The sequence below is a fragment of the Oncorhynchus clarkii genome, chromosome 9, assembly GCF_045791955.1.
Source record: "Oncorhynchus clarkii lewisi isolate Uvic-CL-2024 chromosome 9, UVic_Ocla_1.0, whole genome shotgun sequence".
NCBI classification, from domain to species: Eukaryota; Metazoa; Chordata; class Actinopteri; order Salmoniformes; family Salmonidae; genus Oncorhynchus; species Oncorhynchus clarkii.
The window spans coordinates 30,075,904-30,103,016 of record NC_092155.1 but is presented as its reverse complement, the minus strand read 5'-3'; the positions used below and the strand labels follow the sequence as shown (position 1 = coordinate 30,103,016).

Genomic DNA, 27,113 nt, shown 5'->3' with positions numbered 1-27,113 from the left:
AGCTGCTAATAATAATAAAAATGCAGGGCTATCGATACACTTTGGTACTCGTTCATTGCAGCTGCAGCGCGAGTGGAAGTAGAGAGAAGCCCTTCCATGTTTTTTTAAATAGTTGAATAAAAACAGTGTTAAACAGTGCTGAATAAGACTTGAACTCACTCATAAAAACAGCTCTTTGCTGTATTCTTTGACAGTTTCTCTCTGGTCATGGTTTTATAGAAGTTATTAAATATCACGTAGGCTAGTATCAAACTTTTTCTGTGGCCGGGGTTGTGGAAGCTATAGGCACGGTGATTGGCGCAATCCGATTGACCAGCGCAGCAGGCGCACTCAATTGAGCCACAGATCTCCAGGTCCGTCCGGGTAGACGGAGTTTGTATTTTCAGACAAATTAAATGGTTCAAAATGGGAACACTTTCCCTATCCGGTGTGCAGGGCTTCTAAATAAATTGCACCTACCGCTAACAACGCAACATTAATCCAAAAAAGCTATATCCCATAATGGACAATATATATATATATATATATATATATATATATATATATATATTTTTTTTTTAAATAGCACACACAATATCCCATAATGATGAAGTGGAAAAAAAAATTGAAATGTTTGCGAATGTATTAAATACAGAAATCTCATTTACATTAAGTATACACACTGAGTCAATATTTTATCTCTAAGAGATAAAGGTCTGCAAAGGCAGACCTGAATTGTACAATGTCTGCCCATTTTATTGTTTTTTTGTAATTCTTCAAGCTCTGTCAAGTTGGTTGTTGATCATTGCTAGATAACCATTTTCAAGTCTTGCCATAGGTTTTCAAGCCGATTTCAGTCAAAAGTGTAACTAGGCCACTCGGGTACATTCAACGTCATCTTGGGAAGCAACTCCAGTATAGATTTGGCCTTGTGTTTTAGGTCGTTGTCCTGCTGAAAGGTGAATTTGTCATTTGGAAAGCAGACTGAACCAGGATTTCCTCTAGGATTTTTGCCTGTGCATGTAGCTGTCTTCAGTCAATTTTTATCACCAAAAATTCCCTAGTCCTTGCCGATGACAAGCATACCCATAACATGCAGCCACCACAATGCTTGAACATGTGAAGAGTGGTACTCCGGGATGTGTTGTGTTGGATTTGCCCCAAACGCTTTTTATTTAGGACATAAAGTTACTTTCTTTTGACACATCTTTTGCAGTGTTACTTTAGTGCCTTGTTGCAAACACGATGCATGTTTTGGAATATTTTTTATTCTGTATGGACTTCCTTCTTTTCACTCTGTCATTTAGGATTGTGGACTATCTACAATGTTGTTGATCCATCCTCCGTTTTCTCATATCACAACCATTAAACTCTTAACTGTTTTAAAATCACCAATAGCCCCATGGTGAAATCCCTGAGCAAGTTTCCTTCCGTTCCGGCAACTGAGTTAGAAAGGATGCCTGTATCTTTGTAGTGACTGGGTGTATTGATACACCATCCAAATCCTAATTAATAACTTCACCATGCTCAAAGGGATATTCAGCATCAGTGCCCTTCTTTGTGAGGCATTGGAAAAACTTCCATGGTCTTTGTGGTTGAATCTGTGCTTGAAATTCACTACTCAATTTAGGGACCTTACGATTACAATGTGTGGGGTACAGAGATTGGGTAGTTCTGAAAAAAATTATGTTAACCACTATTATTGAACACGGAATTTGATTTGATTATCACACTTTTTAAAAAATATATCCTGAACGTATTTAGGCTTGCCATAACAAAGGGGTTGAATACTTATTGAGTCAAGACATCTCAGCTTTTTATTAATTTTTAATCTACACATAAAATTCCACTGAAATTATGGTGTATTGTGTAGTTAAGTGACACAAAATCACAATGTTAATGAATTTTAAAATGTGTGTTACAGTAAAGGGGTGTGAATACTTTCTGAAGGCACTAACTATAATGTTAGCTAATCGGTTAGCATCACCATTTGGCAGTTAGCACAACATGGCTAGGCTGTAGCTGGATAGCTTGCCTCGCTAGCATTATCAAATGGCAATGTTACATAACCAGCAGTATCTAGACAATACACAATACACACGCATGATCTACGACCTAAGTACATTTTAATGAGGTAGCTGCGCTAACGTTAGCTATCCTACCTCACTTTATCAAAAGACTGACTATGATGTCAATCGCCACATTCTTATCGGCAGACTCAACAGCCTTGGTTTCTCAAATGATTGCCTCGCCTAGTTCACCAACTACTTCTCAGACCGACTTCAGTGTGTCAAATCGGAGGGCCTGTTGTCTGAACCTCTGGTAGTCTCTATGCGGGTGCCACAAGGTTCAATTCTCTGGCCGACTCTCTTCTCTGTATACATCAATGATGTCGCTCTTGCTGCTGGTGACTCTCTGATCCACCTCTACGCAGACGACACCATTCTGTATACTTCTGGCCTTCTTTGGATACTGTGTTAACTAACCTCCAGATGAGCTTCAATGCCATACAACTCTCCTTCCGTGGCCTCCAACTGCTCTTAAATGCAAGTAAAACTAAATGCATGCTCTTCAACCGATCGCTGCCCGCACGTCCAGCTTCACTACTCTGGACGGTTCTGACTTAGAATATGTGGACAACTACAAATACCTAGGTGTCTGGTTAGACTGTGAACTCTCCTTCCAGACTCACGTTAAGCATCTCCAATTCAAAATTAAATCTGGAATCGGCTTCCTATTTCGCAACTTAGCCGTCACTCATGCTGCCAAACATACCCTCGTAAAACTGACTATCCTGCCAATCCTTGACTTCGGCGATGTCATCTATAATATAGCCTCCAACACTCTACTCAACAAATTGGATGCAGTCTATCACAGTGCCATCAGATTTGTCACCAAAGCCCCATACACTACCCACCACTGCGACCTGTACGCTCTCGTTGGTTGGCCTTCGCTTCACACTCGTCGCCAAACCCACTGGCTACAGGTTATCTACAAGTCTCTGCTAAGTAAAGTCCCGCCTTATCTCAGCTCACTGGTCACCATAGCAGCACCCACTCTTGGCACGCGCTCCAGCAGGTATATCTCACTGGGCGCCCCAAGCCAATTCTTCCTTTGGCCGCCTTTCCTTCCAGTTCTCTGCTGCCAATGACTGGAATGAATTGTGAAAATCACTGAAGTTGGAGACTTATGTCTCCTTCACTAACAGCTTACAGATAATTGAACCTGTTCATAGCCCATCTGTAAACAGCCCATCCAACTACCTTGTCCCCATACCGTTATTTATTTTGCTCCTTTGCACCCCAGTATCTCTACTTGCACATTCATCTTCTGCACATCTATCACTCCAGTGTTTAAATTGCTATATTGTAATTATTTCGCCACTATGGACTATTTATTGCCTTACCCCCCTTACCTTACCTTATTTGCACACACTGTACATATACTTTTTTATATTGTGTTATTGACTGTATGTATGTTTATTCCATGTGTCGTTTGTGTTGCACTCCTTTGCTTTATCTTGGCCAGGTCGCAGTTGTATATGAGAACTTGTTCTCAACTGGCTTACCTGGTTAAATAAAGGTGAAATAAAGAAATTATCAGGCTAACTACTCCACTGACTCTTTGGAGCTAAAGAGGCAGCTGTTTCATTCAAAAACAAATCTATTGTGATCTAATTATAATGTTGCTAGTTATCTAGTTGTGGGCATCTGGCTAGTGTCAGACGGAAGAGGAAGCGAGACATCGCTCTCCCTAATTTTTGGGGTCAATGAACGAAGCATTACAGTCAATGAACGAAGCAGACTAGACCCAGCTACTAATACATTGGTGCCTATGGGAGAGCCACATATAAGCAGACCGGAACTTATTTGTTATTTTTTTATGGTAAACCGGGACATCTTTGTTTTATTCACCATCTTTTGGTATCAACAAGGGCTTACTACAAATGCTAGCTAGCAACAGTAGCACAGCTTGATAGTTAGCTAACATTGGCTGTCTACAGCAGGCACAAGCCAAACATCGCTTAACTTCTTATGGTATAGGGGACGCGTGCTTCCCACTTGGCCAAAAAACAGGGAAAATGCAGATTCAAATAAATTGCTATAAAAATCTAACTTTCATTAAATCACACATGTAAGATACTCAATTAAAGCTACACTCGTTGTAAATCCAGCCAACATGTCAGATTTTAAAAGGCTTTTCGGCGAAAGCATAAGATGCTATTATCTGATGATAGCACAACAGTAAACAAAAAGGGTAGAATATTTCAACCCTGCAGGCGCTACACAAAACGCAGAAATAAAATATAAAACATGCCTTACCCTTGAGCTTCTTTTGTTGGCACTCCAATATGTCCCATAAACATAACAATTGGTCCTTTTGTTTGATTAATTCCGTCCATATATATCCAAAATGTCAATTTATTTGACGCGTTTGATCCAGAATAAAACCGCTTCTAAAATGCGCAACTTCACTACAAAATATTTCAAAAGTTGCCTATAAACTTTGCCAAAATATTTCAAACTACTTTTGTAATACGACTTTAGGTATTTTTAAACGTTAATAATCGATCAAATTGAAGACGGGTCTATCTGTTTTCAATAGAGGACGAGAGGAAACTAACGCTACTTTTCAAGTCTTGGCCAACTCTCAACAGCGTTACCCTTTTCCAGGATGGCCCTACTTCTTCATTGCACAAATGAATAACCTCAACCAAATTCCAAAGACTGGTGACATCCAGTGAACTGAAAACAAGTTCCTAAGAAATATTGTTTGCCAATGAGAATCAGTGAACAGACTGAGACCTAAAAAAAAAAAAAAATCTGAACGGTTAGTCCTCAGGGTTTTGCCTGCTACATAAGTTCTGTTATACTCACAGGCATGATTCAAACAGTTTTAGAAACTTCTGTGTTTTCTATCCTAATATGCATATCTTATATTCTTGGCATGAGTAGCACGAAGTTGAAATTGGGCACGCTATTTATCCAAAAGTGAAAATGCTGCCCCCTATACCTCCAGTTGTGGCCTGGAGTATTTTAATGAGGCTGATCGGCATATGATCTGTGCTATGTGCACATCAAAAAGGTTGAATATTCTTGCTGTGTCTGAGGCTTTAGGCCTATTTTAAAATGGTGAATACATGTATGGGACTATGGCCATTGACGGAATTACCATAACCCACTCTGAAGTTTATGAAGCTGTTTTTAAAAGTTCAACAAAGAGTTTTAACGGCTGGTTTTACATCCCTCTTGATCACAGCTGAGCTGTTTTAGTGCAGGTGGTTTGTTATTTTCACCTTTGCGTACCACAAATTCCCCTACTTGCACTGCCGCTTGTTTTCCTCAGCTCTGAGTTGCCTTCCTATCACGACTATCACTACTTTCAAACTAGCTTGCCAAACCAGTGTTTGATCAGCGCACTGTGGTGACAACAGCATGCGCTCTGTGTCAAGGTTTATTCAAGTTTACACACGTGTTGTAGGCACTGGGGCCAACCACTTTTCTCTGCTGCTCCCTCTAATCAATTACTCTGCTCTCTCTGTCTCTCTCTCGTGTGTGTGTGTGTGGTTACACATCCTCTTTCTGCACTTAACACACTCTCACTTTCTCTGTCTACACACATACATTCTCTCTTTCCCCTCCCCTTTTCTCAGTCAAACTCCTTCATTCTTACGGGTGTTGGTGGTAGAGTGGGCTGTGGTTAGGATCTCTGAATGACACAGAACACGGGGTTACCTCTCAGCTGTGGGTGTCTCTATCCCTTAAAAAATATATACTTTTCTCTTTTATCCTACTGAATACAACTATGGACTTCAGGCTTGACTGAATGAGAGGCTCTACTTCATACTAAGGAGTTTCTCTGGGATTCTGAGAGCGAACAGACTGCTCTTGCTGAGGATCTGAAGAATTTCTCTCTCTGGACAGTGGAGAAATTGTTGTGGTTTTGCACTGGCACACAGACAGGATGGCTGCCCCTTCACTGTCCTCTTCATTGACAGGTCTGTGTGTACGAGAGGGCTATTCTGGCTTTACACTGGCTTTAGAAAAACCAAACCATCACTTTGAAGTTATCTAGGGGCTATATTTCTGTTTTCTACCCATTTTGTTTTCCTAGCCTGGATACGAGTCCATTTCTGCTAGCATTCCACTCCTTGTGTGATATGCTAAACATGACACTGTGAGGTGTGTGTGTGTGTGTGTGTGTGGGGGGGGGGGCATATGACGAGGAATACAAGGACTGGAATGTTAGCCTGGGTACTAGTCAGTTGTTTCCCGCTTGACACAAAAAGAACACTGCCATGTGAGTGGTTATGAGGCCTGGAGGGTTTTCCGTTTAGGCAAAGTGTGTGATTGTGTGTACCAGGTGTCATTATGACACATCGCCTGGAAAGGGGAACAAGTACTTGAAGTTCTGAATATTCTCTTACTGCTCTATCTGTTGTGACGGTCATGTGTTTTGTTGTGTTTAAAGCAGTTCTGGTACACACTTTGGGGATTTGTCTGCTTTTTAAAACTTTTCTGAAACTTTTTACATTATTCACTGCTTAGGGCCTACATTATTCACGTGTGAATACTGAGTACAGAACATCTTGTAGAATCTGCCCCTCCACATCAGACTATTTATTGTAATGTTTACTAAAGCAAATGATTACAACCAACCAAGTGTGAATCCGTAGTTTCCTTGTGGTAAGCTAATAGGAAAAAGGAAAAATAGGCCTAGGTTATAGTCAAAACCTAGCGTTTTAGCTAATAGGAAAGATTAGCAAACTTAGCTAACTTTGCTCTGTGGCGGTTTCAGTCAGTGCCCAGCTGTGCCCCCTGCACCCCTGAACTTCCCCATTCAAGTTCCTTTATCACAGCGGAAGTTACTGCTGTTTAAGACTGTTTATAGTGCTTAGTTCTCTTCAGTTATTGATTAATTTTCCCTTTAGGTAGGTAGGTAGGTAGGTAGGTAGGTAGATAAGTCATTGAGAACAAATGTTATTTTACAATAACGACCTGTCCACAGCTCTTCAAGCTACTTTCTAATCTAGATTCAGCATTGCAGGCAATGTTTCTATTTTTGCATTATTCTTGTAAAAAAACATTTTTTTATGTGCCTGTCCGGTTGTATATTGTAATATTTATTTTTGACTCAACAATATTCTTCTCTGACAAATCGTTACTTAACAGCGTCATAACAATGTCTGCTGGGCCTGGTGTTGCGTAAGTAAATGTAATATTTACATGCCAGACCTCCGCTACTGATACAGTGCAATAGTGCACACCCACTTCCCTGTGCTTTCATCCCGGTTTGCACTACCTCCAGAGGGATGAAGGGAGAGCCTGGTGGGCGACGGGGACCGAGGTTAAAGAGGGATCGTAGAGGAGTGGTACACAGAGTACGTTTGAAAAACTGCTTCCTAAAATTCAAGTTGTGTTATCATTTTTTACTCCCATCATCAAAATCACTTTTGAAGAACGCATATCATTGCTCGTTCACTGCATTGCATTGTTTCAATTGAAATATTTCCATATTTGCCAAATTGACAGGAGGGCCTTCTCAGGTTTGGCTTCTTGTCAGAACCATAACATCGTGGACTTTGCCTCAGAGCCTGAGATTGCTAATTAGAAACACACACAGCTTCAGCCATAAACACACATACTAACATGATTCATGTTCTGGCCTGGGCACTAGGCTTTTTATTGTCCCTCTGTTTTGAGAACCAGCAGGCATACTGCTCTTTGTTTGACGTGAGAGACCCACCACCAACCAAGTTTTTCCATTTACACAGCCCCTAGTGCACATTACTGTTAGGCGACACATCTTTCATGTTTACCTTCCTGACATTTTAAAGGTAGACGGCGATATGACAGATGCCGAAATTAAACAGCATAGTCGGTCAATTTCTGCAACAACTTAAAATGTTGATGTGCGGTTCTCGACTCCTCTGCTGTTCTGGTGCCGTGGCTAACACGCTGTGAGCCGCGTGAAACGAACCCGTGCACGTGCACCGATGCAAGACTTTGCTCTCACACAGTATCCTGCTCGTCTCATCTCAGCATCTTTGGTGCTGCTTGTGGCAACGTCATTTTGCAGAGTCTTGCTTTTAATGAAGGTTGGAAAAGTCACAAAGGATTAATGGGACCTGGCTACCTAGCTCTGAAACCACCATCTGCGGGGAACACTCAGCCCTAACGCCCACCTCCCCACAGTTCCCAGCCGACCCTTCTCCGGTACGGGTCCTCTATTCATTTTAATGTGTTGACAATTTTAATAGTATGCATACCAATGGTCCAATATTCTCGATCCCTGCTGTGCGTACACTTTTGGTGGTCTGATAGACTCAACACGAAACGTTTCTCGTTTAGGCCCAAGACCATTGGCGCCAATATGTCATATAAGGCAAAATCGGATTTAAGGAACATTTTGTGCGTACTGGTTATACATTTACCCCTCGCCAGTCTTTCTCTAGATATGCATGTTTTATTCATCTTTAAAGGTTAGCAAAGATGCAGTCTGAACCTCTTGAACTTGTTTTTATTGTGTAACGCATTTGTCAACATGTTGTGAGCCATTGAAAGGATTAATCTAAGGTCAAGTACCAGAGGCTAGGCTTATATATTCGGCTCAAGTTACTACATCCTTTTTTAGGCCGCAATGATGGGTCTATTAGATGCAGGTTACACAGTGTCATAACATGCCATGTCACCACAGCGTCCAATAGTGCAACTGGGTGGGCTCACTGGACCCAGAATGGTCATCAGAAAAGGCAGGTCACAGATAACGATCATGGGACCTTTACTGGGACTACCGGAGTTTGACCTATTTCTCGAAGGCGAAGAATGTTCAGATTCAGGCACTGCCCTGGAGCTTCTATATAGCCTGGCTACCTCACTAGACTGTGAGGTCGGACAATGGCGACTGGCAACTGCAGTGGTCGATCTGGTTGGCCAGGCTAGCTTTTATAGACACACCTTTCTCATTGTAGATTGTTTCTGAGATTTAGCCTAATAGTTTTGAGTTACAGTTTTGAGACTCTCTATGACTGGTGCCAATGGTAATCTCTGTCTTTGCCTCTTTTCCTCTCAGTTTTTCCTCACATCATCCACTTCAATGCTCCCCCCCCCTCCTGCCTTCTGAGAAATAGCAGGCCCCTCTGCCACTTATTTTATTTCCCATGAAGGAGATCTGAATGTCATTGTCGGTTACTTTGAACTGGCTTTCAGGCTTTGAGTTCTGTTTTCAGGCTTTGAGTTCTGTTTGTCTCGTGCAGTATCTCGACAGGGTGCTTTGAAGCAGAGCCCGTAGAAGCCCAGACTAACAACTCATTGGCTAGTTTCTGGTCTTTGTCTTTTTGGTCCAAGCAACCATTAGGCAGGCACAAGAGTACACACCCTTAGACACTTGGATAGACTGTAAAAGTAGGGACACGTTTTTCAATGGGAAGATGCAAGCCTCAGTCCTGTATCTCAGTCAATCTACTATCCTGTGTTTTTTGAAGGCATTCGAGATGGGTTCCATGGGGGGGTGAGTGGGTCAAGGGATATGGGTCATAATGGGTCATGTCAAACAGCAGTCCCTCTCTGACCACTGACTTGTATCCTCCAGAGTCTGTCTGTTGAGATTCTGGTGTGGTTTTAATTCAATAATACGTACACAACAGTTGCCAGCTGTGTGTGTGTTTGTTGCTCTGCGTGAGTGTCAGGGTTCAGGTATTAGGGAGCTGTTGGTCAGTAGGCAGGCAGTAGACTGTTTTTCACTGTGTGGTCAATGGGGTTCCAAAAAGGCATATGCTTAGCCTAGCGTTATTTTTCCACAGTCAAGATGCTTCATACTGTATAGGTAGTGGATTTAGGATTCTGTAATCCAGTGAGATTGTTACATTTACCCTTTGCGGTGGCCATTTATGCTCATAGTAACTTTCCAAATATTCACACATTTTCCCTTTTTCTTTAAAGGAATTGTGTCAACAACAAAAAGTCATGAGATAATCCTGTGCCGTGGTGTCTTATCCTGAAATTGCTTTGCACTCTGTAAATCCATTGATTCGAAAGGTTCAGCTTCCGTAACCAATAGTAACCTTATGGATTGCGTAGCACTTAGGCTAGTAGTAGAAAAGACAAGCTTACTCCACTGGAAAGCAGGAAATGAGCTGGCTAGCGTCATTAAATGTATCTGCCCGTTTACGTAACGTTGAGGATCGTTGAGGCTCGTTTATCAGATGTCATGCTTTTTCACTCTCTATTCGAGTTTTGAATGGAAGCCTTCCATTGTCTCTTTGTGAATCCTGCACCATAGCCTGTCTTGATGGAGAAATGAATGCAGTATCCCTAATCTGAAAGGGATGCAGCCCATGTGAAAGAGATGGCCATGTTCATTATAATGTCCATTTGCATTCAGTTCTAAACATCATCCGCCCTAGCTAAACATACTGTTCTGACTGTCCTTGAGTTAGCCTACATTGTCTAGTTGGTACTACAAACCGTTGTTCAATGGAACATGTGAAAACGTTTCCTCTATTGAATAAGACACGTTTTCAGAAAAACGGTTAACCAGTCATGTTGATCCCTGTTTCACGTACAGAGATTAAATCACATTTTATTTGTATCATGTGCCGAGTAATTAACCCACGGACACTAGAGAAGATTAACCAAGTTGACTTCTTCCCAATTGGTCGATACAGCTGTAATTCAGACACAGACACGGTTTCCCCCGTTGTGGTATTCATACCCCGCCTTGGGTGGAGTCTCCTCCTTATCTCTAAACATTGCATCATTATTGCTGGGCAGGGAGCTGAATGGGCCTGAAACGGTTCCTCCCCTTATCAGTACCGCCACATGCGATCGTGTTCCCTGCACTCAGCCCCGCCCAAGCTTCATTATGGCTCCGCCCCTCATGTCTCTTTTGGAACTAATGTTCCTATACTTCTGAGTATAGCAATGTTCAAAGTTTACCCCCGGAGTCCAACACTGTGAAATGCTTACTTTACAAGCCCTTAATAACCAACAATGGAGTTAAGAAAATATTTACTAAATACACTAAAGTAAAAAAAAAATGTAATAACACAATAAAGATAACAACAACCGAGTCAATGGCGGTACAGTTTGCTTTAAAGCTGAACTCAATGGTGAAACTGCCACGTCCATTGGGATATTACAACAACAAATAAGTTACTGCAAACAACAAACACGATACGCACGATAGAACAGCAGAATCTACTATAGGATATAATTTTATATAATGGAATTCTTTGTAACCATGCTGCTTGACGCACCTCACCTCCATTTAGTCTACAAAATAAAAAGAATAACAAAGGTGCTGGAACAGACAGTGGCGCTGCTTCCCCTAATGCAGATTCTGTCTTTAATGCCAAACCCATTGATTATTAGATTCTTCACTGTGCTCATTCTAGCATTCTAGCCTACTTTATGTCAAGGTGGTATTTTAAATTGAAGTGTAGCCCAGTGCTCTGTCCCTGGCTTGGACTGCTCCACTTTTCACATTGTTGGGTCTTTAACTGGCTTGTGGTGTGGCTTTGTGTTTAAATCTGTGAATTCTGCTTGTGCGCTTATCTCATGGACACACGCCAGCCAGCCTTTGTATTGCCGCCGTTCTCCGCCTCGGGTGACTTAGTGGAGGGAGCCAGTGTGTGTTCAGCTTTGGCTCTGGGTTTTAATGTCTTAATTTACATGTTCTCACTCTCTCTCTCTCGATCTTTCTCTGTTCCTCACTATTCTCTCTCTCCCAATCCGTCTTCCCTCTCTTGCTCCCTCACTCTCTCAGGAGTCTGTTTGTCAAGAAAGTGAAGGACACTCGGCCAGTGGAGCAGAAAGACCCGGGCTGGAAGCTGTTTGGGAAAGTCCTCCCTAGAGAGTGCTCAGTGAAACACCCCCAGAAAATACAGAAGGTACGCACGAGCACACACACACACACAGATAGAGAAAACAGACCACACTGCTCGACATTAACGCTTGTCCTCTAGTCCGGGACAAGTAAAAAGAATTGGCGGACAATAAAAAAATATAAATATATACACACACAGTGGGGCAAAGAAGTATTTAGTCAGCCACCAATTGTGCAATTTCTCCCACTTAAAAATATGAGAGATATAGGTACACTTCAACTATGACAGACAAAATGAGAGAAAAAAAATCCAGAAAATCACATTGTAGGATTTTTAATGAATTTATTTGCAAATTATGGTGGAAAATAAGTATTTGGTCACCTACAAACAAGCAAGATTTCTGGCTCTCACAGACCTGTAACTTCTTCTTTAAGAGGCTCCTCTGTCCTCCACTTGTTACCTGGATTAATGTCACCTGTTTGAACTTGTTATCAGTATAAAAGACACCTGTCCACAACCTCAAACAGTCACACTCCAAACTCCACTATGGCCAAGACCAAAGAGCTGTCAAAGGACACCAGAAACAAAATTGTAGACCAGCACCAGGCTGGGAAGACTGAATCTGCAATAGGCAAGCAGCTTGGTTTGAAGAAATCAACTGTGGGAACAATTATTAGGAAATGGAAGACATACAAGACCACTGATAATCTCCCTCGATCTGGGGCTCCACGCAAGATCTCACCCCGTGAGGTCAAAATGATCACAAGAACGGTGAGCAAAAATCCCAGAACCACACGGGGGGACCTAGTGAATGACCTGCAGAGAGCTGGGACCAAAGTAACAAAGCCTACCATCAGTAACACACTACGCCGCCAGGGACTCAAATCCTGCAGTGCCAGACGTGTCCCCCTGCTTAAGCCAGTACATGTCCAGGCCCGTCTGAAGTTTGCTAGAGAGCATTTGGATGCTCCAGAAGAAGATTGGGAGAATGTCATATGGTCAGATGAAACCAAAATATAACTTTTTGGTAAAAACTCTACTTGTCGTGTTTGCAGGACAAAGAATGCTGAGTTGCATCCAAATAACACCATACCTACTGTGAAGCATGGGGGTGGAAACATCATGCTTTTGGGCAGTTTTTCTGCAAAGGGACCAGGACAACTGATCCGTGTAAAGGAAAGAATGAATGGGGCCTTGAAGATGAAACGTGGCTGGGTCTTTCAGCATGACAATGATCCCAAACACACCGCCCGGGCAACGAAGGAGTGACTTCGTAAGAAGCATTTCAAGGTCCTGGAGTGGCCTAGCCAGTCTCCAGATCTCAACCCCATAGAAAATCTTTGGAGGGAGTTGAAAGTCTGTGTTGCCCAGCAACAGCCCCAAAACATCACTGCTCTAGAGGAGATCTGCATGGAGTAATGGGCCAAAATACCAGCAACAGTGTGTGAAGACTTACAGAAAACGTTTGACCTCTGTCATTGCCAACAAAGGGTATATAACAAAGTCTTGAGAAACTTTTGTTGACCAAATACCTATTTTCCACCATAATTTGCAAATAAATTCATAAAAAATCCTACAATGTGATTTTCTGGATTTCTTTTCTTCTCATTTTGTCTGTCATAGTTGAAGTGTACCTATGATGAAAATTACAGGCCTCTCATATTTTTAAGTGGGAGAACTTGCACAATTGGTGGCTGACTAAAGACTTTTTTTGCCCCACTGTAGATTTAAGTTGTCCATATGGACAAGTAAAACAAAATATGTATCACATCACAATTTCAAACAATTACTTCGATCATAATTGGATCAGAGAGGCCAACATTGGAATAATATTCAAATTAATGACATACTTATAAGCAAGACTCCGGGTCATGTTTTTTTATTTGTATTTTATAGGATCCCCATTAGCCGGCGCCAATGGGGACAGCTAGTCTTACTGGGGTCCGACACAAAACGAAAAAGACATTACAGACACGAGTGTACATACATTTAAATATTAACATGTAGTGTGCGCGTGTGTTTTGCATCTATCATTTACACATGTCAGTACATCCTTACGAGTTACGAGCTTATGCTGCTACTGTTTGTGGTAGATGGTGGCATTCTGTCATTGCACCACACAATCACAAGGGGGAGTTGATCTATCGGTAGTTGGTAGTCTAAACTGTAGCAATTAATGGAGGCATTTTCAATCTGAGAGTCTCTCCTCTGGCACTATAGTCCTGCATCAGGCATCAACAAACTGTCAGGGGGAATTTCACTTGACATGTGGACTGACGATTTTTGAAAAATAGGCACGGTGGGCTTTTGATTTCTGTCACGCTAAAAACAGAAATCAATAATTCTAAATGACAAACTGGCTTTATTAACAAATTAGTAAGAATGTCTCAACCCATGTTCAAGAATGGCCTTTTCCCCTTTCAGATTACAATCGCTCACTTTCGGTTATTTGAAACAAAATCGTCTCCAGAATATCGTTCTTTTTTTAAAACTTAAACAAGACATAGAAAGTTGGTTGCAATTTCAGTAAAGAAAAAGGAAACAACTTGTCTGTCGGCCCTGCATTAAAGGCCAAAATTAGTTAAAGGAAATTGTGATAAATAAAAATATATACCACTGTCTTTTGCGCATGTCATTGTCCTTTCATAATGCATCCTTATTTACAAAGTTATTATTATTAACCCTGCGTTATAATTATATAAATGCCCCTTAGGGCAAACCTGATCTGTATGAGTATCTAACGACAAATGCCCCTCAGATATTCATTTAGAATCCTCCAATCCTCTAAATTTAATTATTGGCGGAGAGTCACGTCATTGGGGAGAGTCAGGCGGCATTGGCTGAGTTGAAGAGGGCGAGGAACGAGATGGAGTCACAAGCCGTGCCAGGCAAACATGCAGATGTTTATTTGAACTACATTTTAATTGCAACCCAGTTTATTCCCTCATTTGCAATGCAAACCATAACAAATTCCTATGGGAATAAATGGAAGAGACAAGTGGAAGGGGGGAAAAGTAAGGAACTTCTGTCGTCCCTGGAGGCCTTTTGAAAACATGTTTTCACAAGGGCTATTAGCAGTACAATAGACATGATGTGGTCCCAAAAACACCTCTCTGACATAGGGTCCAGCATATCTATTGATGTAATCATTGAATGTCTCGCCAGCTTTGATCCATGCCTGGGCCTGCAGAACGCGTAGTTCATTTTTTCTTTATCTAGCTAACAGTGTTTAGCTAGCTTGAAGTATTTTAGTGTTGTGTGCATTGTATCTGTACCATTCCATAGCCGACATTGCATATGAAGAGTGACTGGCTCATCTGTGGATGTTACTGAGAAAATGCCCTCCTTTAATTAAAAAAAAAAAAATAGTTGTCTCCCCAACATGGCGGTTCGTGCATTCTGATTGGCCTAAAGTGAAGTTGTTGGCTACTGTTGAGCTTTGCTATTCTACAAGAGAAGGAACGGCCCCCCACTGTGATGGGTACCTTTTTCAGCAGTCTATGGGCAGTGAGATTGTTGGTGTGTTTCACGATTCAAAGCACTGTGGGGTGAATGGTGAAAAGAAACCACATGCTGCTTTTTTTTGGTTCTATTCATGCGAGGGTGATAGAGGACTCTGAAATATGACTTGTCATATTACAGTAGTAGCCCGTCTCTTGAACTAATGTCAAAGGTTGTGTATCTCTCTCTCTCTATAATCTCTCCTTTGCTTATTCTAGGGTTGAATACTGTATTTGTACGTGTGTCTGTGTGGGGGTGGTTGATGTTTTAAGCATGAAAAATAGATTTTTGTGTTATGATACTAAGTCTGAATATTTGAAATGTATGTGGTCGGCTATTTTTTTTTTTTTTTTAAAGCCACATTTTATGAACCGTTTCATACAGTTGAGCGTTGAATTTGTCCTCCAGTGTGACATGACAATTATTATTCTTAAGATATGTCATTTGTTCATCAAAATGATGTGTCATCATTCTTTGTCATTCCTGTCTCACAATAATGTGTTACCTTGTGGAAATTAATTACAATTCGGCATTATTTTCCTTGATAATGGTGCAAAGTGTCTGATCTCTCATTTTTGAGCAATATTTACGTTTCATTTTGACAAACCTTTTCTAAATCTGCAAACCTACTAGTGGGGCATGCGGAGATCACTTGTGATCACTCGTGGTGAAAAACATGTAATTCTCAAATTTCAATTGTCACACCATAGGATGAAATAATGAAGTAGTCAGTTAAAAATAGATGGCAAATAGGGAAGAAAAAGTGTAATACAAAATCAAAATATGTTATATTTGAGGTTCTTCAAAGTAGACACCCTTTGCCTTGATGTCAGCTTTGCACACTCTTGGTCTTCTCTCAACCAGCTTCATGAGGAATGCTATTCCAACAGTCTTGAAGGAGTTCCCACGTATGCTGAGCACTTATTGGCTGCTTTTTCCTTCACTCTGCGGTCCAACTCATCCCAAACCATCTCAATTGGGTTGAGGTTGGGTGATTGTGGAGGCCAGGTCATCTGATGCAGCATTCATCACTCTACTTGGTCAAATAGCCCTTACACAGCCTGGAGGTATGTTGGGTCATTGTCCTGTTGAAAAACAAATGATAGTCCCTCTAAGCGCAAACCAGATGGGATGGCGTACCGCTGCAGAATGCTGTCGTAACCATGATGGTTAAGTGTGCCTTAAATTCTAAATAAATCAGACAGTGTCACCAGAATAGCACCCCCCCACTATCACACCTCCTCCTCCATGCTTCACAGTGGGAACCACACATGCAGAGATCATCCGTTCACCTACTCTGCGTCTCACAAAGACCCGGTGGTTGAAACCAAAAATCTCAAATCCGGACTCACCAGACCAAAGGACATATTTCCACCTGTCTAATGTCCATTGCTTGTGTTTTTTGGTCCAAGCAAGTCTCTTCTTATTGGAGTCCTTTAGTAGTGGTTTCTTTGCAGCAATTTGACCATGAAGGCCTGATTCACGCAGTTTCCACTGAACAGTTGATGTTGAGATGTGTCTGTTACTTGAACTCTGACACATTTATTTGGGCTACAATCTGAGGTGCAGGTAACTCAAATTAGCTTATCCTCTGCAGCAGATGTAACCTGGTCCTCGTGAGAGCCAGTTTCATCATAGCACTTTTTGCGACTGCGCTTGAAGAAACTTTCAAACTTCTTGACATTTTCCGGATTGACTGGCCATGTCCTAAAGTAATGATGGACTATTGTTTCTCTTTGCTTATTTGAGCTATTCTTTCCATAATATTGACTTAGCCCTATTTGTAAAAGACCATCTTCTGTATTTCACCCCTACCTTCTCACAACACAACTGATTGGCTCAAACACATTAAGAAGGAAAGAAAATTCCACAAATGAACTTTTAACAAGGCACACCTGTTAATTGAAATGCATTCAAGGTGACTTCCTCATGAAGCTGGTTGAGAGAATGCCAAGAGTGTGCAAAGCTGTCATCAAAGCCAAGGATGGCTACTTTGAAGAATAAATATTGTTTAACACTTTTTTTGTTACTACAGGACTCCATAGTTTTGATGTCTTCACTGTTATTCTACAATGTAGAAAATAGTGAGTAGGTGTGTCCAAACTTTAGACTGGTACTGTATATTCACTACTGTTCAAAAATGTTGGGTCACTTAGAATTGTCCTTGTTTTTTAAAGAAAAGCACTTATTTTGGCCATTTAAAATAACATCAAATTGATTAGAAATACAGTGTAGATATTGTTAATGTTGTAAATGACTATTGTAGCTTGAAACGGCTGATTTGCAATGGAATATCTACATAGGCGTACAGAGGCACATTATCAGCAACCATCACTCCTGTGTTCCAATGGCACATTGTGCTAGCTAATCCAAGTTTATAATTTTAAAAGGCTAATTGATCATTAGAAATCCCTTTTGCAATTATGTTAGCACAGCTAAAAACGGTTGTGCTTTAAAGAAGCAATAAAACTGTCCTTTAGACTAGTTGAGTATCTGGAGCATCGGCATTTGTGGGTTCGATTATAGGCTCAAAATGGCCAGAAACAAAGCACTTTCTTCTGAAACTCATCAAATCAAGTCACATTTATTTATATAGCCCTTCTTACATCAGCTGATATCTCAAAGTTCTGTACAAAAACCCAGCCTAAAACCCCAAACAGCAAGCAATGCAGGTGTAGAAGCACGGTGGCTTGGAAAAACTCGCTAGAAAGGCCAAAACCTAGGAAGAAACCTAGGGAGGAACCAGGCTATGAGGAGTGGCCAGTCCTCTTCTGGCTGTGCCGGGTGGAGATTATAACAGAACATGGCCAAGATGATCAAATGTTCATAAATGACCAGCAGGGTCAAATAATAATAATCACAGTAGTTGTCGAGGGTGCAGCAAGTCAGCACCTCAGGAGTAAATGTTAGTTGACTTTTCATAGCCGATCATTGAGTATCTCTACCGCTCCTGCTGTCTCTAGAGCGTTGAAAACAGCAGGTCTGGGACAGGTAGCACGTCCGGTGAACAGGTCAGGGTTCCATAGCCGCAGGCAGAACAGTTGAAACTGGAGCAGCAGCACGGCCAGGTGGACTGGGGACAGCAAGGAGTCATCATGCCAGGTAGTCCTGAGGCATGGTCCTAGGGCTCAGGTCCTCCGAGAGAGAGAAAGAAAGAGACAATTAGAGAGAGCATACTTAAATTCACACAGGACACCGGATAAGAAAGGAGACATACTCAAGATATAACAGACTGACCCTAGCCCCCCGACACACAAACTACTACAGCATAAATACTGGAGGCTGAGACAGGAGGGGTCAGGAGACATTGTGGCCACATTTGATGATACCCCCGGACAGGGCCAAACAGGCAGGATATAACCCCACCCACTTTGCCAAAGCACAGCCCCCACACCACCTAGAGATCTCGTACAATGCTGTGTACTACTCCCTTCACAGAACAGTGCAAACTGGCTCTAACCAGAATAGAAAGAGGAGTGGGAGGCCCCAGTGCACAACTGAGCAAAAGGACAAGTACATATGAGTGTCTAATTTGAGAAACAGAAACTTCTAGGGTTGACTGTTTGCCTTCAGGAACAAAGCTTTACTATTAGCTGGTGGGTCTGAGTTGACCCAGGTTTGAAATTGTACCACTTTCCTGCTTTAAGTTTTACCATAATTTGCCATCATTGTACTCCTGTGATAGTGTCAACTATGAGGTGACATCATTACCTGGGGTCCACCAATTTAAAGAGGCCAAAGAGTCACTTGACTACAACTATAGTCCACTATCCACCATTCGATCCTTTCAGTGGGTGTGGACAGAAACTGGAGTCCTCCTGCTAGCCAGGTGAGCTCTGTATATCTACCCCAGACAGCCTCTCCCCTGTTAACCCAATCTAGCCTTAGTCATTCTCATCTCCTGCGGTGGTAACCTTATCCCTGGTGCCTGGACTCAGATGGCTATATTTTCAGCACCTGCCTGGAAGCCATTGTCTCGCCATGGCAAGCCCTGCCTAGTGGCAGGGGGTGGGCCGAATGTCCCATGGACGAGGACTAATGAGTTTCTGTTTTATTCGTCTACTGCTTTATTGCACTGTCACACTATAGGCTGTAATTCAACTGTCGAACTCTACTTTTCTAATTCTCAGCGTTCCGGTGTTGTAAGTCAGGATATTTCTCTTGGTAATATGTCTGAGGGGCGGTGAAGCCTACGTGATCATTTTCATCCCCCAGAAACAGTCACTGGTTGCCTACAGGAAATGTTAGTTATTCACAACCATTAGTGGTTGATTTCAATTTAAACACGCATGAACATTCTTGGTTAATTCAGACTAATATAGTTCACACTGTAAACAATATTCCCAGTGGGAGTGTTCTGTATTGTCCTGGATTTCCTGTATGTTTCATAGCCCTCCTTGTCCCACCGGTATCTAGCTGTCAATCACCTGGGAGTCAGCCAATCCCTGTTCCCCCTTTATCCCTGGGCCGCCCTCCTCTGAGGCTAGACAGAGTTGCTGGACACAGGAGAACTGGCTATAATTTGAGAGGGAGAGAGCGAGGAGGAATGAAATAGAGAGGGGGAGAAGAGCGGAGGAAAAAAAAAAGCTTCACACAGCACATGACCCAAGGCATCTCTGTTAGAGCGCAGAGAAGATGGATTGTTATAGCAGAGAGGAGGATTGGATGAGATGGATCCTGTATCAATTAATCTGGGATTAATTAGAGAGCCTGGCTGGGCACAGGAGATTTAGTGTGCTCCTTTTCAGCGCAGCGACGGTGAACAATAGAGCACGGCAGTGCTGATTTGCCGATACACACGCACACACTGAAAAGAGAGATCGGATCCTCTGTGTTCTGCACTGACGCGTGGCCTCTCAGTGTAGCGTCATTGTGCGTGCTGGGAAGGAGAGAAGCAAGGAGGGAGGGGAGTGAGAGAGCGGTATCATGCTGCCACTGATGCATCAGCTCCAGCTCGGGGTGTGTCCCATCGGCGGGCCCGCTGTCCCCCTGACCTCTTCATCCTCGTCCTCTGTGTGGGCTGTAGCCGGGCCAACGGGAGCAGCCATGACGGTTTGTGTAGTTTAGCCCCCCCCCCCCCCCCCCCCCCCCCCCCCCCCCCCCCCCCCCCCCCGGGTTGGTCTGGGTGTCTTTACGGAACTGCAGCGCTCATGGTGAGTGAGCTGACGTGTGTGTGTGTGTGTGTGTCAGCTCGAGGATGAGGGGGCGAGCGCAGCAGTCTACCGTCTCTTTCACCCTTCTGACAGTAGGAGAAATTATGGAGTAGAAAGATGAGGAATGATGGAGTGAGCAAGAGACTTCATCTCTCTTAGGTGAAGAAGTATGTGTGTCGTTTCTTTTTAAAGCTTCTGCTGACCGATCTTCCTGTGAAATGCAACGTTGTATTTTTCTGCAAACTCATGTTTCCCCTGTAGAAGTGTCTGGTGTTTTGTCTATTCGCCCTCTCTGTGGTCCGTGGGAAGGCATGACACGTGGAAAGTGCTGAAATATTCAGCTCAGTGCAGCTCAGGGATGCCATGCCTGGGAGACTGCGTGGTCTCTGCGTTCCCTGCTAAGAAGTGTGTCAAGGGGTTTCCTTGTTATTTGTCTCTCCCAACTGAAGAGAAATAAAGCAGATTCATTTCAGAGGAAGGATGGGCGTGTTTCTTTTAGTCAGTGTTTGACGACTCTGCAGTAGCTTTATGATGTTCATAGCTCTCAATTTTAGCTCTCTAACACAATTCTGCATGCAGCTCTGTGGGTTGTAGACAGTGATTGCAGCTCTGTGGGTTGTAGACAGTGATTGCAGCTCTGTGGGTTGTAGACAGTGATTGCAGCTCTGTGGGTTGTAGACAGTGATTGCAGCTCTGTGGGTTGTAGACAGTGATTGCAGCTCTGTGGGTTGTAGACAGTGATTGCAGCTCTGTGGGTTGTAGACAGTGATTGCAGCTCTGTGGGTTGTAGGCAGTGATTGCAGCTCTGTGGGTTGTAGGCAGTGATTGCAGCTCTGTGGGTTGTAGGCAGTGATTGCAGCTCTGTGGGTTGTAGGCAGTGATTGCAGCTCTGTGGGTTGTAGGCAGTGATTGCAGCTCTGTGGGTTGTAGACAATGATTGCAGCTCTGTGGGTTGTAGACAGTGATTGCAGCTCTGTGGGTTGTAGACAGTGATTGCAGCTCTGTGGGTTGTAGACAGTGATTGCAGCTCTGTGGGTTGTAGACAGTGATTGCAGCTCTGTGGGTTGTAGACAGTGATTGCAGCTCTGTGGGTTGTAGACAGTGATTGCAGCTCTGTGGGTTGTAGACAGTGATTGCAGCTCTGTGGGTTGTAGGCAGTGATTGCAGCTCTGTGGGTTGTAGGCAGTGATTGCAGCTCTGTGGGTTGTAGGCAGTGATTGCAGCTCTGTGGGTTGTAGGCAGTGATTGCAGCTCTGTGGGTTGTAGGCAGTGATTGCAGCTCTGTGGGCTGTAGGCAGTGATTGCAGCTCTGTGGGTTGTAGAGAGTGATTGCTGGTCAAAATATTGTCCGCCCTTTTGTCAGTCCATTACATCATTGACACAAAGGGTCTTTTGTTGTTTTTCTCTCTCGACTCTGTTTATAAAGAGGGAAGACTGTCATTTCACAATCTCCTCTTTTATACGGTAGCTGTAGCTCACCGATAGGTGTGTTTAGGTTGTGATTTGATAGTATTATTATTGTCTTGCTGGTAGGCTGTTTACTGTCAGTGTGTTGACTGTCACTGTCTTGGCTCAGACTGGTCCTGCCTACCTCCTGGGTGTCGGTCTGGAGTGATGTTCTGCTCCTTTGGGAGAGGCTGAGTGCTCTTTTCGGTTTTCACAAATGGCAAACAGCCCACAGACAGAGACCACTCTGACACACACACACACACCCTCTGAGTCTCTCTAACCTCTCTCTTCACGGGAGTAGGAAGGAGAATGTAGAGTGCTCAATCCTGACCCGTTGCAGTAAATGGCCTGCATGTGCGCTCGACCTAGGGGATGTTGAACTCAATGAAAAGTGCTCTTTTTCATGGTTGCACAAAAACCATTCATTTGTATTCCTCTGTCCTGTGTGGTAGACTATTACAGTATAACTTTATTGATCTCCTTCTTTTGCTAGATAACGTTAGCTAGCGCTAGTTGGTTGTACCTGCTTTTTCTCCATTTTCATTTTACATAGAGCTAACATGTTTTCAGCACTTACTTCCATGGTTTATCAAAACTCATTTTACATTGTCTCTCTGCAGCAATATGAGCAATATGTTTGGAACATCAAATTGCAATAAAACTGCAGTATTGAATCACAATGCCTATAGAATCATGAGAATAGCAATACATATCGTATCGGAACCTATGTCTTTTGATAGTATCGTATCGTGAGGGCCCTATCAATTTCCAGCCCTAGTAACCACTAGACCCTGTACTGTCTGTTTTGCTAATTGCTAGTGATGCACCGATATGACATTTTTGGCCGATATTCGATATTTTCCTTGCCCAAAAAAAAACCAATACCAATAACCGATATAAAAAAAATTGCGGCCTTTTAGGCATTCTAGTACAGTTAAATAGTTAACACACACACATGGACGCAGTGGTCTAAGGCACGGCATCTCAGTGTAAGAGGCGTCACTACAGTCCCTGGTTCGAATCCAGGCTTTATCACATCCGGCCATGATTGGGAGTCCCATACGGTGGCGCACAATTGGCCCAGTGTCATCCTGGCCTTTATTGTAAATAAGAATTTGTTCTTAACTGACTTGCCTAGTTAAATAAAGGTTACACACACCACACTGACCAAAACTTTATTTTGTCAGCATTTACCTATGTCCCCATTACAAGTAAAACATAATCAAAATCAATTTCTTTCACTTACTTGCTGTGCTGTTTCGTTGTTCAGTCGTTTCATTCTCAACCAAGAGTTCTATGGAACGTCATTTGGGCCTTTGCTATGGAACGCCGTTTGGATCTTTGCGTGTCATAAAAGAAACAATGACCAGTAGATAACACTATTTGACGTGTGAAATAAGCTTGTTGACCAATCAGGACCTGCACGTCACATAATCATGTAACACGTTCATACATTTTTTACATAGTGTAATCAATGTGTAATAACTATCACTTGTATTTCATGTCACAACAATTCATCGATACGTATGCTATGATGCTGGTAAAGTTGTTTCGCGCACCTACAGTGCTGGTCATAAAAATAAAAAAACTAGCTAGCTCATGGATGTATGGATGCAATCAATGTTCTTCCCAAAAAACATAGCAAAATGACATCTGTTTCAGTAGCTATAGTTAGCTAGCTAACTAATATATAGCTAGGTGTCATCTAAAATAACCCTCATTTATAAGATAGTTTTTACTTGATTAATGGTTGTCAGACCCATCTGTGAAGCTAGCCACAATAAGGATTAGCCACAATAGTGGACTTGCGGTTAGCCTTCAAAATAAAAGTATGGCAGAATTCTACTGTTTGTATTAATTTTCATCACTGTCAATGGCATACTTTTATTTTGAAGGCAAACCGCAAATTCCACTTTTGTGGCTAGCTTCACAACACAACCATGTACGGTTGAGCCACACTAGCCAGATGAAGCTAGCTGGCTGCTTATAACGTTAGCTTTGGGCAACAGGGTTAAGTAGCTGGCTAGCTATTTATTTCAATTGGCGAACAACAAGTGACAAACTAGCTAAGCTAAACATTGCTAAGAATAATGAAAATGACTGCAGTTTCTACTGGTCATCATTTTCAGGCTGGTTGTATTGGTGCTAGCTAGGTACCAAGCTAAAGCTAGCTACCCCAGATGTTGCGGTTGAACAAATGATGCTTTATTATCAATGCGGTATTGTAAACATCGTTCGTGGCCGACGTTTGCTTGTTTGCAGACTTTTTTTGTACAGCTTTGACAGTGCTACTGTATCTTTTTTTACACACAAAGACCCAAACGGCATTCCATAGTATTTATGTCGTGAAGCTAATAGCATTGAAGCTATTACTGTGTAACACCGGTAGGGCAACATCTGAAAAATAGCTCCCTTTGTAGTGTGTACCAGTGCTCGACCAGTCGGCGAAAGCCAACATCACCCACGACGTAGAACAGTTGCCTTTCAAGGGTAATGAATTCCATTATTTTTGCTTTAATGGATTTGGCCTTTTTGAGTTGTGTCGCTGAACTGTTCTTACTCTTTCAAATGACTGCTCAACTTGTTGACTGCTTGCTCCACACAGCAGACATTGTGGGATAGGTTAGGAATACTGTGTTCACATGTAGCGCAACATTTTACATGGTGTCATGATGGCCTGTACCTACGTTTATGTAGATATGCACGTCAGCTTTGACATCGGTTTTGCACATTAAACTAGACATCGATGCCGATGTTGGCATTTTTAGCTAATATCGTCCGATTCCAATATGTTCACCGGTATATTGTGCATCCCTACTTATTGCTTAGTTTCTCCTTTTCTAAATGCCATCACTCAGAACACTGAGTCCTTGCCGTGTCTGAATCCTGGCTCAGGAAGGCCACCAAAAATTCTGAGATTTCCATACCCAACTATAACATTTTCCGTCAAGATAGAACTGCCAAAGGGGGAGGAGTTGCAGTCTACTGCAGAGAGAGCCTGCAAAGTAATGTCATACTTTCCAGGTCCATACCCAAACAGTTTGAACTACTAATTTTAAAAATTACTCTCTCCAGAAATAAGTCTCTCACTGTTGCCGCCTGCTACCGACCCCCCTCAGCTCCCAGCTGTGCCCTGGACACCATTTGTGAATTGATCGCCCCCCATTTAGCTTCAGAGTTTGTTCTGTTAGGTGACCTAAACTGGGATATGCTTAACACCCCGGCAGTCCTACAATCTAAGCTAGATGCCCTCAATCTCACACAAATCATCAAGGAACCCACCAGGTACAACCCTAAATCTGTAAACAAGAGCACCCTCACAGACGTCATCCTGACCAACTGGCCCTCCAAATACACCTCCGCTGTCTTCAACCAGGATCTCAGCGATCACTGCCTCATTGCCTGTATCCGCTACGGATCCGCAGTCAAACGACCACCCCTCATCACTGTCAAACGCTCCCTAAACCACTTCTGTGAGCAGGCCTTTCTAATCGACCTGGCCCGGGTATCCTGGAAGGATATTGACCTCATCCCGTCAGTTGAGGATACCTGGTCATTCTTTAAAAGTAACTTCCTCACCATTTTAGATAAGCATGCTCCGTTCAAAAAATGCAGAACTAAGAACAGATATAGCCCTTGGTTCACTCCAGACCTGACTGCCCTCGACCAGCACAAAAACATCCTGTGGCGGACTGCAATAGCATCGAATAGTCCCCGCGATATGCAACTGTTCAGGGAAGTCAGGAACCAATACACGCAGTCAGTCAGGAAAGCAAAGGCCAGCTTCTTCAGGCAGAAATTTGCATCCTGTAGCTCTAACTCCAAAAAGTTCTGGGACACTGGGAGAACAAGAGCACCTCCTCCCAGCTGCCCACTGCACTGAGGCTAGGTAACACGGTCACCACTGATAAATCCCCGATTATCGAAAACTTCAACAAGCATTTCTCAACGGCTGGCCATGCCTTCCTCCTGGCTACTCCAACCTCGGCCAACAGCTCCGCCCCCCCCCCCCCCCTGCAGCTACTCGCCCAAGCCTCTCCAGGTTCTCCTTTACCCAAATCCAGATAGCAGATGTTCTGAAAGAGCTGCAAAACCTGGACCCATACAAATCAGCTGGGCTTGACAATCTGGACCCTCTATTTCTGAAACTATCCGCCGCCATTGTCGCAACCCCTATTACCAGCCTGTTCAACCTCTCTTTCATATCATCTGAGATCCCCAAGGATTGGAAAGCTGCCACAGTCATCCCCCTCTTCAAAGGGGGAGACACCCTGGACCCAAACTGTTACAGACCTATATCCATCCTGCCCTGCCTATCTAAGGTCTTCGAAAGCCAAGTCCACAAACAGGTCACTGACCATCTCGAATCCCACCGTACCTTCTCCGCTGTGCAATCTGGTTTCCGAGCCGGTCACGGGTGCACCTCATCCACGCTCAAGGTACTAAACAATATCATAACCGCCATTGATAAAAGACCGTACTGTGCAGCCGTCTTCATCGACCTTGCCAAGGCTTTCGACTCTGTCAATCACCATACTCTCATCGGCAGACTCAGTAGCCTCGTTTTTTCTGATGACTGCCTTGCCTGGTTCACCAACTACTTTGCAGACAGTGTTCAGTGTGTCAAATCGGAGGGCATGCTGTCCGGTCCTCTGGCAGTCTCTATGGGGGTGCCACAGGGTTCAATTCTCGGGCCGACTCTTTTCTCTGTATATATCAATGATGTTGCTATTGCTGCGGGCGATTCCCTGATCCACCTCTACCATTCTGTATACTTCCGGCCCGTCCTTGGACACTGTGCTATCTAACCTCCAAACGAGCTTCAATGCCATACAACACTCCTTCCGTGGCCTCCAACTGCTCTTAAACGCTAGTAAAACCAAATGCATGCTTTTCAACCGTTCGCTGCCTGCACCCGCACGCCCGACTAGCATCACCACCCTGGATGGTTCCGACCTAGAATATGTGGACATCTATAAGTACCTAGGTGTCTGGCTAGACTGTAAACTCTCCTTCCAGACTCATATCAAACATCTCCAATCTAAAATTGTCGGCTTTCTATTCCGCAACAAAGCCTCCTTCACTCACGCCGCCAAACTTACCCTAGTAAAACTGACTATCCTACCGATCCTCGACTTCGGCGTTGTCATCTACAAAATAGCTTCCAATACTCTACTCAGCAAACTGGATGCAGTTTATCACAG

General features: G+C 43.1%; 1 protein-coding gene across 1 annotated transcript in view; it reads left to right on the top strand.

The window, feature by feature from the left end:
- LOC139416199 (TBC1 domain family member 14-like) overlaps positions 1 to 27,113 on the top strand; it is a 70,292-nt gene that overhangs the window by 20,002 nt on the left and 23,177 nt on the right. Inside the window, exon 3 of the mRNA XM_071164583.1 lies at positions 11,746 to 11,869. Coding sequence (XP_071020684.1) covers positions 11,746 to 11,869 — 124 coding nt within the window. The remainder of the gene's footprint in view (positions 1 to 11,745; positions 11,870 to 27,113) is intronic.